Source organism: Filicampus tigris, chromosome 3, assembly GCF_054856515.1.
Source record: "Filicampus tigris isolate MCC_2025a chromosome 3, RoL_Ftig_1.0, whole genome shotgun sequence".
Classification (NCBI taxonomy): Eukaryota; Metazoa; Chordata; class Actinopteri; order Syngnathiformes; family Syngnathidae; genus Filicampus; species Filicampus tigris.
In genome coordinates this window covers 11,586,690-11,599,771 of record NC_141219.1, presented here as the reverse complement: position 1 = coordinate 11,599,771, position 13,082 = coordinate 11,586,690, and the positions used below count along the sequence as shown (strand labels likewise).

General features: G+C 39.4%; 1 protein-coding gene across 3 annotated transcripts; it reads right to left on the bottom strand.

The window, feature by feature from the left end:
• Positions 1 to 958: 958 nt before the first annotated feature.
• LOC147149909 (mitochondrial inner membrane m-AAA protease component AFG3L1-like) lies at positions 959 to 12,060 on the bottom strand. 3 transcript variants are annotated; one of them, XM_086024863.1, is made up of 17 exons: positions 11,897 to 12,060; positions 10,337 to 10,427; positions 10,187 to 10,246; positions 9,997 to 10,097; positions 9,738 to 9,887; positions 9,570 to 9,644; positions 9,255 to 9,379; positions 8,925 to 9,177; positions 8,709 to 8,846; positions 7,237 to 7,390; positions 7,051 to 7,158; positions 6,410 to 6,535; positions 5,816 to 5,926; positions 4,469 to 4,635; positions 4,135 to 4,335; positions 3,569 to 3,763; positions 959 to 2,621 (listed from the first exon to the last, which is right to left on the bottom strand). In XM_086024863.1, exons 1-17 carry the CDS (start codon positions 12,014 to 12,016, stop codon positions 2,385 to 2,387), a joined length of 2,412 nt encoding a protein of 803 aa, XP_085880989.1. In that variant the 5' UTR covers positions 12,017 to 12,060; the 3' UTR covers positions 959 to 2,384. The 3 variants fall into 3 exon arrangements, with proteins under 3 accessions (XP_085880989.1, XP_085880990.1, XP_085880992.1); XM_086024864.1 differs by having other exon boundaries at positions 4,469 to 4,584; positions 10,178 to 10,246; positions 11,897 to 12,059; XM_086024866.1 differs by having other exon boundaries at positions 4,469 to 4,584; positions 11,897 to 12,058.
• Between the last annotated feature and the right edge of the window lie 1,022 nt (positions 12,061 to 13,082).

Below are 13,082 nucleotides of genomic sequence, written 5' to 3'. Positions count from 1 at the left end.
TTCATATATTTTCAGCAATTTCCCTCAAACATGCGTGACCATGAAAGAAGATCTACATTTAAGAATTGTGTCATTTTGTGGAACTAATGTCTTAAAGGCAACTGAGGCAAAATGGAGTTTTCAACTTGGATGCAGATGCTACGGTCACACCAACGGGAAGCATTACGCTAGTTTCTGACAAAAACATCAGATTAGATCAGAGATTAGAATGAAAATATTTTAATGAATAACATTGATTAATTGATCGTTAATATTCCCCATATTCAATCAAGGAAGTTTAGTCTACACGTACCACATTGTATCATACTCACGCATTCCTGACTTTCCCGAGATAATTTGATTCTTTTGAGACCATTGCTGAGGTACTCTCCCCAACCTTTTCTTCAACATGACTAATCTATAAACTCTTGGATTGAAGTGACAACATCATTAGGTTGAAATGAACTTTTAGCAAGAGGAATTAAGGCATCCTCAAAGAGCTCATTAGATTGAGGTGTCCAAACAAGTGTCTGGTGAGTGTGAATCCATATCATTTAACTAAAGGATGGGAAAGTAATCGTGGGAAACGTTTACAATTATTTTTGTAAAGACTACAGATCATTAATCTAAAGACAGTTGGATCCCTTTCCATTGGAATTATTTTCCATTGGAATTAATCTGTGAATTCATGCTGCTTGTTTGGTGAGTGACACAATACACCATCAATGAATCTCATTGCAAACGTGTTGATTATATTCAACGATCATGTTTTGTGTTCTTCAAAGAAATCAATTACCGGTACTGTAAAATTTTCAAGTGAGCAACTTTGAATATTTTCAAAATTCTCAAACTAATGTAATGTAAAATCCCCATGGAAAGTTTCTTACCAGATCATGCAGACAATTTACAGGTACAAGTATATTAATCCTTCTTAAACATTCTGATTAAATAAATGTTTAAAAAAAAAAAGGCAGGCCAATGGAAATAAAATGTTTATTTTTGTGTCCCCATTGCTTCACATGTTCATTATTACATTTGCCTTCATTACATCCTAATGCGCCCTTATATACTGTACATACTGTATAGAAGGACATCCTAATATTCTTCACAGACATGTAAGGAGTAATGTTCTTTAAACCAACATAGCATTAAAGTAATAGAAAGGAATAAACCTTAAAAAGCTCAATCAAACCAAAAATGCACTGGATGCAGAAAAACAGGTCAAACATGTTCAAATTCCTGAAATCCATGAAATGTTGAGCACAGCTGTGATGCTGTTCAATCTGTGTACAAACTCAATTTTAAAACAAACAGGAATCCTCTTTTAGAAGAACATGTAATCTGTCATGACCAGATTACAGTTTGTTAGGATAAGGTTTAGAAATGCACTTGTCATGATAGGAGATTGGACTGTGAGGTAGTATGATTCTACAGTACATGTGATTTAATTGGAATGAAATCAGTCACAGAAAACACTAAGGGCCTGATTTACGACTGTAAAAGGACATCCAGTCACCACGCACTCGAAGCGAGTTAAATCAATCAAAATGTTGATTTTATGCACTTGCTGGCTTTCCCAAAATTATCTGTGGTCAATGTATTTTTTGTAACAGAGCAACACGTTTGCCTCTTCCACTATCACTTGCAATTCCATCACTTCAAAGGCATTTTGCACTTGCTCTGCACTTCCAAATTTTTCATATAGTGTAGTGAAAACCATCAGAGCTACCTAAAGTGCAAAATCTCCATTTGAATATGGTTGTCTCATCGACTTTTACACTTGTTGTCAACAGCGTACAATCTGTTGTAGTGCAATTTAACGCCTGCTATTTGGAATCTTACTAAAAGAACACGGTCTTAGAATAACACACGCAAAATGTGCAATCTGTTGGTGCAAACACGCAATTCAGCACCCAGTATTTAGCATCTTAGTAAATCAGGCCCTACATGTAGAAATGATGATATGCTACAGGTACATTATTAAAAAAAAAAAAAAGGAAGGTAAGGCCTGGTTGAAAGATGCTAATAGAAAGATAATTGAGTTGGCATAACACCGCGTCAGAAATATATGAATTAAACAGTGTAAAAATCCTGCTCAGTCAAAAGTCGGCTATATGTGTGTACTTTAAGGCAATGTGAATTCAGGAGTATATCTTATACAATGATGCCATAAATATCTTATACAATGATGCCATAAAATGACATGAGAACATGATTTAATACAGTTGATGGTTATAGCTTATTTAGTGCACTTGGTAAAAAAAAAAAAAAAAAAAGGCATCAGGCTAAGAGTGGCATTCTTGAAATTCCATCTTGGATTTCCATGACTTCAATAAAACAATTGCACATGACATAAATATGATCACTGTTGTCCTTGTCAAGATAGTTCACCTAAAATCAGAAGGTCATCTTCTTTGACGCTGCATCAAATAAACGGCGGATTTGTTTTGCTCCTTCTGCAAGTGTCTTTTGTCACTGTCCCAGTTCTTCAGGCCCTCGGGTAGGGAGGTGTCCTCCTCCAGGTCCCCGAGGTCTTCCACAAACTCCTCATAGGTGGATTTTTCTCGAAAAGGACGCGGGCCCAGTAACTCCACCATGTCAGACCTCTCTAGGATCTCTTTTTCGAGAAGACGCTTTGCCACCTGTGACATGTGAGCGAAAATATGAATTCAATATGCAAAATGTGGAACGTTAAAGTGATCAAACCTGGAAAACAGACTTCCAGGAACAGGTTGAGGACATGATGGTTTGAGGGCGAACTTGCGAAAAAAGTTTTCCTTATGGCTTTGGACTTTGGACAAAATTTAAATAATGTAAATCATTTATCTACACAATATTTGGTAGCTCTTGAAGACATCTTGTGCAAAACAAAAAATACATTGTAGCCGTCATCTGTTTCTGCCCCTAAAAAAATTGGCATTTCAGCCTACAAAAACTTTACTCTGAACTTGACCAACATACAAGAGGCCGTCTCGGTCTGCATAGGCAAAATGTATTTCTCTGTGGAATAAAACCAGCAGGTCAACCACAGCTCATAAATGCAAATTTCAGTTGTGCACATTCGAGGGCAAGGAGAGAAGCAAGCTGCAATTTATGCTCGGCACTGAAGATAAAGATGTAAGTTGGCCGCCCTCAAATTGCTTTTGAGTAACGAAACACTTCAGCATTGCTGTTAAATGTGGGTGAATCCACCTGTTCAAGTACAATATGCTCAAATGATACCTGATTTTAATATCAATAATCTCCGCCTGGTGAGCCAATTGTGATTTTTTGCGCATAGACAAAGAAAGTTCATTTACGACCATTTGCTGTGGCTGAATTTGCCTTTATTGCATATTAGCAAACATACTGTTAAAGTGATATTGTTGGGCAATATTTTAATTTGCAAATTACTATTTTCTATTTTTGTCTGTTTGATGTTCATGCACTCTTCAAAAAACAAAAAAAGAATCCCAAATTAATCACCAATTACCCAGTACTTGATTACTTGATTCACCGAATACTTATTCTTACACAAGTAGTTATTTCAAAGACTACTTTTGTCTACTCTACCCATCTCTGGTCCTTTGTAGTTAAAAAGAATTCCCACCTTGTCCACCATTGCCTTTTTCTCCTTGACGAGCTGGAGCGTCCTCTGGAAGGCGGAGTCAATGAGCAGACGGACCTCCTGGTCAATGAGTTGGGCTGTGGGCTCACTGAAAGGCTTCCCGGTCACCATAAGATCCTGCCGTGAGAGCTCAAAAGACACCTGACCCACCGCCTCGCTCATTCCAAACTGTACAACCTGAAGAATGACGACAAGGTGCCTGATCAACTGAGGCAGTCGTGAGTCTTGTGCGGAAATATTTCATTTTGTGGTTTCATTCATGTAATTACAGCAAGAAAAGCACTGAATACAATATGAATGCATTTGGGGGGTTTCTTGAAGTGTGTTTTTTCATCAATTTGTCAATTTCATTAACAAATAAACAGACATTTCAAACAGAATGTGAAACCATGAATTTTGGAATCATGCCAAGAATCCTTCAAGTGATGTGGATTATGCAACCAAAAAAAATCCCTCCCCATGCCATTATGTTCACTACCATACAAAGAGCAGTACCGTCAACTAATGTGAGGTTTTACATTTTCATTGCGTGTTGCTGCAGACATCACCTGTGCGTAAGCTGACTGCGTGACCTTCCGAAGGTCATCGTGCGCTCCCGTGGTGACCCGACAAAAGAAAACCTGTTCTGCCACTCGTCCGCCAAGCATCATGCACATTCTGTCAAACAGCTGCTCTTGTGTGAACAAGTGCTGCTCCTTGGGCAGATACTGAGCGTACCCCAGCCCCTTTCCTCTAGGAACAATCGATACCTGAGAGAAGAAAATACTCCATTTCATGAGAATATGGCAGTCACAGACAGGACAGGAAAACCACCATACTAAATATTCACAACATTTACAAAACAGAATCATAACAAGACAAGAGAGACAGCAAGTGGTTGACCTTCAATAGCGGGTCGGCATGTTCTAGAAACCAGCCAGCGACAGCATGCCCGGCCTCGTGATAAGCCACAGTGGTCCGCTCTGGAAGCTGCAGTACCTGAGACTTCTTCTCCAGACCTGACAACCCCAAAAAATGATTTTTTTCCCACCATAATTTTGCATAAGAACCTGTAAAAATAATTACTTGAGATGAAAAATGTGCAGTTCAACCAGTATGTGCCTTTCCGATCCAAAGTGGCACAGCTCAGATAAAAAAACATCAATCCCACGCTATTTATGGGAGCTAGGGAAAATGGCAGGTATGTAATGCTGCCCCCGAATTTCCTATATCAATAGTATATCCATAAATATAAAGTACGATTCCAGAATACCTTTGTAACATTTCAAACTCATTTTATAAAAATACTCCTCAAATAAATGAGTGACGGATTGTTTGATTTTTTTTCAAATGCTGGAAGTGCTTGTGTACATACGGTAAAATGGGGCGAAGACTCTCTCGTAATTTCTTTCCATAAACAATTAAAACTAAACTTAGCTCCTCTCTGACACGGGAGACAATGACAATGTCAAGATGTGTGGCCTTTCAATATGGCTCATTGACATAAATGTACTTTTTTCCTATTAGACACGGCGCCATTTTGTGGCACCTAAGACATTTCAGAAAGAAATCAAAAGCCAAGAACACCTGAATTTCTCAGCAAACAGCTGCGATCGTTTTACAGAAAAATGCATATACATGAATTTGCTAATAGTGAACTGCCAATATGCAGTATCCAAATAACCACACGACTCTGTGCTAACACATACTATGAAATGCCACAGACAGGCTAGCAAATAGCAACTGTCTCGCAATGTTACAACCCTTCTATACAATGGATATTGTAACAAAAGGCAGAGCAACACATGTTGACTGATAATATAAAAAAAAATCACATGCATAAATTATTTATCCTCTGCAAAGAATGACTAATATTACTGCAGACTACCAAGGAGCTGAGTCTAGCTCCATGTGCAGTATATCCATGTCTCTATTATTCTGTCCCTACATAGTCAAGGTGGATACACCAGGAAAATCTGAACAATGTCTATTGAACTGGAGCGAAAAAAAAAGGCCTCAAACTATTTGTTTACATTCTATTTAACTGTGTCATTACTGTATGTTTTCATAAATTATCATTTATAGTGTGCTATTTTTCTTACAAAAAAACATCAGAATCCTTTTAGTTGTTTTTTGGGGGGAGAATTTGAGATACGCTTGTTTTGAAGCACGAGCATTCATGGAACAAATTCAACGGATCTCAAAGCACCATTGTGTATAGTTAGGACACAAATGTGGTTGATAACTCACCACCAATGACCCTCTCGACCGCCTGTTCAAAGTGCTTCGTGCTGATATGCTGGTTTAGATGGCGTGCTGCTATCAATGCAGCCTCGTTACAAACATTGGCAATGTCAGACCCTAAGACACACAAAGAATCATTAATTACACTGATACCATTATCAAATAGTCATTCTTACTTATAGAGAGGTCATGTCCACACAGTAAATTTCATAGTGTGCATTTTACTCTAAAAATACTATTTGGTTCCAGTTTAAACAGAGTAAAATTTGGAAGAGAATAATATTCAGAGTAAATTTTACAAAGAAAAACATTTGTAGAGTTATTTACTTGAAAAAAACGATTCGTTTTTTCACTCAGAAATTCAAAGTAAATTTTACAAAGTTTTTGAGTCAATTTTACTTGCATTGTATTAGTTTATTTAAAAAGTAGCACAATGGTTGCGGAATGTACCGACAACCTTCATGTTTGGAAATAGCCACTCGACCACATGAGCTATGTTACACCTAATGTGAGTTTGTAAATTACTGGTGTCTCCAAAAGGAGAACCCCCCCGTACTCTGCAAAATTAACCGTGTTCACACGAAAATGATAACCTCTTACCAGTAAAACCTGGAGTGTGTGCAGCTAACTTTCTGGCTAAAGCCTCAACTTGGATGCTTGGGTCCAACTTTAAAGGTCTCAAATGCACCTTAAAAATGGAAGCTCTGCCTTTAATATCTGGTGGGCCTGGAGAGAAAATACAACAGTGGAAAAACAGCAGCAATGCAATTCCAAGAAGCACAGATTAAACTGTGGGAATAGTGTAACCCCGGGAAACTATATCAAAAAACCTTTTGACCAACATTTTCTTCGATACACAGCAAGAACACAAGCACTACACTTACTTACAATATTGCCAGCTACATTTACTTTCCATGGGTCTAATCCTACCTTTCTCTGGTTTAACCTACTTGTCTTTGTCAGAGTGTCAGACTGCCCACCTCAGTGTAAAAAATGCATTTCATAAATTAGATCTTAAGATGGGCTTCAAAAGATCAAGAACAGGCTCAGCGCCAAGATAAAAGAAAACAGCAAGACGGTTGCAGATTATGACATGAAGAGTGAACAGGTGCAAAGAAGGGAGCAGGCCAATCTAATAACCTTGAAGCTATTTTATATATCACTTACATGTTGAAAAACTAATTGACAGCGCTATAAAGTGAGTGCTGTCATATAATTATAGACAGCAGCACATGATGTACCAATGTATATGTGTCGATCAAAGCGTCCTGGCCTCATCAGAGCTGGATCCAGGATATCAACTCGATTGGTCCCGGCCAAAACAACCACATTGGTGCTGCTCTTGAACCCTGAAATGAAACAAAATAAATGTAACACAAAGGTTGCGAGAGACTCCCATATATTAAGAATAGAATCAATCTGGTTACCATCCAATTCAACTAGTAGTTGGTTGAGTGTGTTTTCTTGTTCACTGTGGTCCCCAAAGTTTCCTCTGCCCCGCTTTCTACCCACTGCATCAATCTCATCAATGAAGATGATGCAGGGGGCATTTTTTCGTGCCATAGCAAACATGTCTCGGATCTAAAATAGAATGAAACAAAGAGACAGTCTGTTTATTTGAGGCTTTCTGGATTCATCACAACAACAACTCAATTTAATTATCGATGACGTACATAGCAGAAAATAGGATGTTTGTGTCGCTAACAGAAAACCACAAGACACCACAGCTCTGTGAATTCGGTCGTGATGTTTCTGTGACATGTTGCTTTTTTCATTTTGATGTGATTTATTGACACACAGCATCTACCAGAGTGAGGCCACGGTGACAGGATATAAAGAGAACATAATGTAATGATCCTCAGGTATGTCCAAAATTTATCCTCCTCCTAAGGGCCGCATTATGAAAAATCGAAGGATGCAGGGGCCACTTTTAAATTTGTCAACTTTAATTTATAATTCCATCAAGCAATTCCGCTCCAATCAAATCATTTTTACTTATATATAATAGTTATTTTGGAAAAACTGCTAACTCCCAGTTTCCTGTGAAACGTTACAAGGCAAATAGTTTAGGATTTTCAGGAGTTAGAGATTATCCGCAGCTCTGCATCCCACTAGAATAAATCTACCCCTTGGTTGTGTAACTAAATCTTGCCCACTTTCAGACCGAAAACAAGAGCTATCTGTAGTAAGATGGTCATCTTTATATCAGTTCACTTGAGGATCACTAATGTGATATATTCACAAATAGGATCTTGACGTGCAGAAGAATGTGCACTCTAAAAACACTTGGGTTAAAAATTACACAATTTTGGGTCAAAAATGGACTGATTCATTACTTGGGTCAATTTGACCCAACTTCCAGGGTTGTTTTTACAGAAAACAATCCCAAAAATGGGTAGTTTTGTTCAAAACAACCGCAAAAATTGGGCGGTTTTGTACAAAACAATTCAAGACATGGGTCAAATTGACCCAATTTGTGTATCGGTCCATTTTTTACCCAAAATTGTGTTAGTTTTAACCCAACTGTTTTTAGATTGTGGAACCAACCATTTTGCCTCTGAAATTGAATCATCTTTTATCCACAGAGGCAATTTGAAGACAAATTTTGATCATATTTTATCTGTAGAGAGTTTCTCTGCATGTCAAGAAAGCCCCCCAAAACAATTTATTTTCGCAGTAATGGTAGTCATAGCGGTTGATAGGGCATCACACCAATGGGGGGTACGGGCTTACACTTTTGTCATAGTGTTTTGGGTGCTTTTTGTTTTTTTTAGAAAATTCCACGTGCCACTAAAGAGTGGACGGTGGGCCACAAATGGCTCGTGTGGGAGACACCAATTTCCTACAATTTCCTGTGTGCTTAAAATGTAAAGCATGTAGATATAAACATGTGACAAACCCTCGCAGCGCCTACACCAACAAACATTTCCTGGAACTCTGAGCCACTGACAGTGATGAAAGGAACATGAGCTTCTCCAGCGGTGGCCTTAGCTAGCAAGGTCTTCCCTGTTCCAGGTGGACCCGACAATATTGCACCCTGCACCAAGAGAAAGGACTTAAACACATCTCACTTTCCCTACGACACAAACCCAAATTCAATATTCCAATAGCCTACTTTGGGGATCTTGGCTCCGAGCTCCTTGTACTGCTGAGGGTTCTTCAGGAAGTTGACAAACTCCAAAATCTCCAATTTGGCTTCTTCACAGCCTGCGACATCCTTGAAGCGAACACCAACATCATCTTTGATTATCTTGGCTTTGGACTGAACCATACTGAAGGGGTTTGCTCGTCCTCGACCCCTGCGGGGTCCCGCCAGCAGCAAGAAGCCGACCAAAAGTAAGGTTGGGAGAACGCTATACAAGAGCGTCCTATGAATGGGCAGACAACAGGCTGATGCAACCACGCCCAATAGGAGAGCTGGGAATCACGGGATTAGAATTCTCACCCGTCACTCTCACTTGTGTAGAGAATAGGTACTTTGCAAGTGGAGACCAATCCCAGTTCCTGTTGAGCTGCTTCCAACTTGTTCTCAAATGAATCCACGCTACCAATATTGAACCACAAATAACTCTAAAACAAAACACATATAAACTATTATAAGAGTGGAAAGATTATACAAGTACTGTACGCGTATTTTTTGACAGTCTTGGTTTCAACTTTTCCTCAGGGCTAAGTGGAAAGCTACACATTGTCTATTTAACAGCACTGCGCAATTAAAACATTTCAGAAATGACACAGTCATTATTACCGTACTACTAACCACATCTGATGTGTTAACACCATGGGCAGGAATTACTTTGACATATTGTTTATTGACAACTTCCAGGTGATCAACCTATATAAACAGCAAAAGAAGAGTAGAGTTAGTTCTTGCAGCTGGAAGCATAAATACGAGGAGAAAAAAAATGGAACAATCTGCATATCTTACTAAGCCTCTACTCAAGTAGTGATGCACAAAGTCCCTCCAGGATATCTGGATGCCAGTCTCCCGGAAGTAAAAGTAGAAAAATGCAGAGGCCATGCCAGCTGCACCAATTGCAAGGTTCCATAGGGATTTTCCATCCAATGGAAAATGATCCTGGTCGATAAAGACGTAAAAACATATTGGACCCAAAGGAGTTTGACTGATGCAGTATTTGAAGTGATTTAAAGTTTACACATTTAAAGTTTATAATCCTCATCGTTACCTGAAAACGTGCCCACCAGTATGATTCTTTGTCCTTTTTTCCACCTCGTTGTCCTTCACCACCTTTCTTTTTCATCTCCCCTTGCTCCTTGGTTTTTGCATCTACAGTACAAAGAAACAGAAAATTGGTCACACACAATGGAAGAACAGAAACAACAAAGTGTTTCTATTTTGCTTCAAACCTTCCTCACCGTCATCTGATTTGTTGGCGCCAGCAGCCCCTTCGCTCTTCGGGAAGAACTTTTCAAACCCTAAATGAAATGCACAAGGAGTACAAAATCTGTGAAAAAGCCTCACCTGACCCCAAAATGCTTCAGCCATTCGATGTACTGTTACAACACCTCTAGGTGGTTTGCCTGAGTTGAGTAAACGAACAAACGCAAATCTGTTTTGGTGAAGTCCAGCACATTTCCTTTGGATCTGTGATGTCTTCTGCAACAAAGAAGGTGCACATGTTAACAGTGGCGGCCCATAATGACCTGTGGAGGGGAAGTACATACAGTATGTTCAGTTACATCAGTTGAAGGATCAATACTGAATTGATAATGAACAACAATCCCAGAAGCAAATACTACTTACTTTTGTGTTACAAATACTGTTTCAAATCTTTGAAAACAATGCAACAAAATTGGTGAAATCTCGCACAAGTGCACTGCATCCTCTCCCCAACTAAGTGCAGTTTCTGCTACATTTTGGTAAAAAGTGTGGCAAGACTGTACGAAAACCATGCCGTTTTTAGAACTCGAGATAGTGTTATATTTGAGTGAAACGTGTGTCATGTTCAAGAAAAAAATCGTTTTGGGTTTCTGAACAATATTTGATCATCACAATTCAAGTCAAGTAATTTATTTATAAAGTCCTTAATCACAAGTAAGTCTCAAAGGGCTTCACAAGTCCACAGTTGACAAATATGAACGACATCCCCTGATCTTAACCCTCAGGAAGGAAAGGAAAAACAACAACAACAAAATTGCAAGACTATATGTATCAGTACTTGATGATTAACTAAAATATAAACACTTGTACTCATACTAAAGAAAGTGGTATCGTTGCATCCCTAAAGTTATAGTACAGTTATCATATACCGACCGGTATTACTTTGCCCCGCTGCGGACGAATGTACAAATTTCAACTAGTGTTGGGGGATGCGAGTCAGCTTCCTAGCAACTGTTTTACGTTTAAACGAATATCTCCATGTAACCAAGTCATTGCATGCCTGCGCAAGTGTGATCTGCTCTGAGGTGTGCAATACAAAATATAAACTCAGAGTTGAATTTCACCTTGAGGGATTATGGTCAATAAATAAATTAACCAAATTCGTTGAATTTCTGCTTTTGGATTCGCTTTCAGCCTTTTTTTTTTTTGCTGGCCGTTATTTTGTTAAATCGTGTAGTTGTGTGCGTGCGTATGTGTGTGTGGGGGGGGGTGCGAGCGTGTGCGTGTGCGCGTCTGTGTGTGTGTGGGGGGTGTATGCGTGTGTGTGTGCGCGCGTGTGCGCGCGCGTGTGCGTGTTGTTTTTAAAACTTCATTTTCTTTATTTCTGTACATTGTATTGGAGGCAATTCGGGTACTGTACTTTTCACTTAATTTTGTAAAGGCAAAATAATAATGTTTTCAACGGCATCATTAATCCGTAATATAATTAATACGTCAGTACGGTCTGCCCTAAGGTCTTTAGACCACCACAGGTAGCTACGCCCCCTTAACTGTATTATAAAACTTTGAGGCGATAACAAACGTTTTGATAGGCACATAACTAACCTTTGAATGAGAGATGTACATTTTCTGAACGGACTTTGCAACCAACAATGTCAAATCAACAAGTGAAGTTGGTGAGCATCGCTGAGTGGAAGTAAACAAAGGAAGCTCGCACACAGATTGTAAATAAACAATGAACATACCAGCGCGAGAGCTCCACCATCGCGAAAAGTTGCTGAAATGGACGTGAACTCTCGCTCCGGCGTCCGAACTGACCGTACCTGGTTCCGAAAGCAGCCGACGGTGACAGCGAGCAGCCTCATGGTGTCAGCAGCTTCGTCTGTGCTTCAATGTGCACTGTCAGACCAGCACGTACACGTTCAGTCTGTTGCGCTGTGATGTAAATGGAAGTGGGAGCACGTCTACGAAATCGCGCGAGATTTAGTTACACAACCAAATGGGGTATTTGCGCGCACACCCCTGCCCCCTCAACTGAACCCCGACCCCCCTCACCCCCGTCCACAAACATTCCACTCTGTGTGAACTCAAAAGTTCACAGAATCCTCTGTATTTAAACTCTCTTTTCTCCTAATCCTTTTTTTTCTTGGCACTTTGTTAAACATACACCCACCACACTTCATTTCGTTTATCATCTTAATAATACAGTGTTGCGAAAAGACTTATGTGGTTGTAGTTTTCAGTGGTGTAGAACTGCAGAATAATATAACAAGATGTGTTTCTAGTATAATTTTCCCTTATCAAATAATTGCTTATTAGTGGTGGTTGAGTGGCCGGCACGCCATTGTTCTAATGTTTAGGGTCGCATCTCAATCTGTGTGGTTTTAGCTGTGCCTTTTATGAAATACCCTTTGGCGCCCCCCTGTGTTCATACATGCGTGCATCCACTGCTCGTCTCTCCAACAGATGCAACTGTTGTGAACACGCTATATAAATAAAACTGAGGTGAGAACTGCATGGCTGTTATTTATGACCTTTTCACGTTTGCAATACCTACATTCCCCATAAAATCTGACCTTTTCACGTTTGCAATACCTACATTTCCCATTAAAGAAAATTACCTCTTCACACCCACCATCTCGCATCTCTTCAACAGAGGGAGACAGATGGTCGAACGAATGGAAATAACTGGATACACAGGTTGATTGTACCTTCTGCAATCTAGTGGAAGGGAATTTGTTTGTTCTGCCTGTCACTCCAGTATATGTTGCTGGCATAGAAAGATCATATTTTCTTAAACAAATATGTTTTGGACCAATAAAGTGAAATTGGATAACCTCCGAAGGCACACCTGATGCACTCTCTTGGCACACTAATGTGCTGCAGCGCTGTAGTTGGGAATCATTGCTTTATACGACTCAGAAGCATAAA

What these genes read in the sequence shown, in the direction of transcription:
- LOC147149909 (XM_086024863.1), bottom strand. Translation starts at nt 12,016, where the DNA reads ATGAGGCTGCTCGCTGTCACCGTCGGCTGCTTTCGGAACCAGGTACGG. An exon ending in TTGGTGTAGGCGCTGCGAGG is followed by an intron (nt 7,391 to 8,708) that starts GTTTGTCACATG and finishes ATTCTATTTTAG; the next exon opens with ATCCGAGACATGTTTGCTAT. An exon ending in ATGCCGACCCGCTATTGAAG is followed by an intron (nt 4,336 to 4,468) that starts GTCAACCACTTG and finishes TTCTTCTCTCAG; the next exon opens with GTATCGATTGTTCCTAGAGG.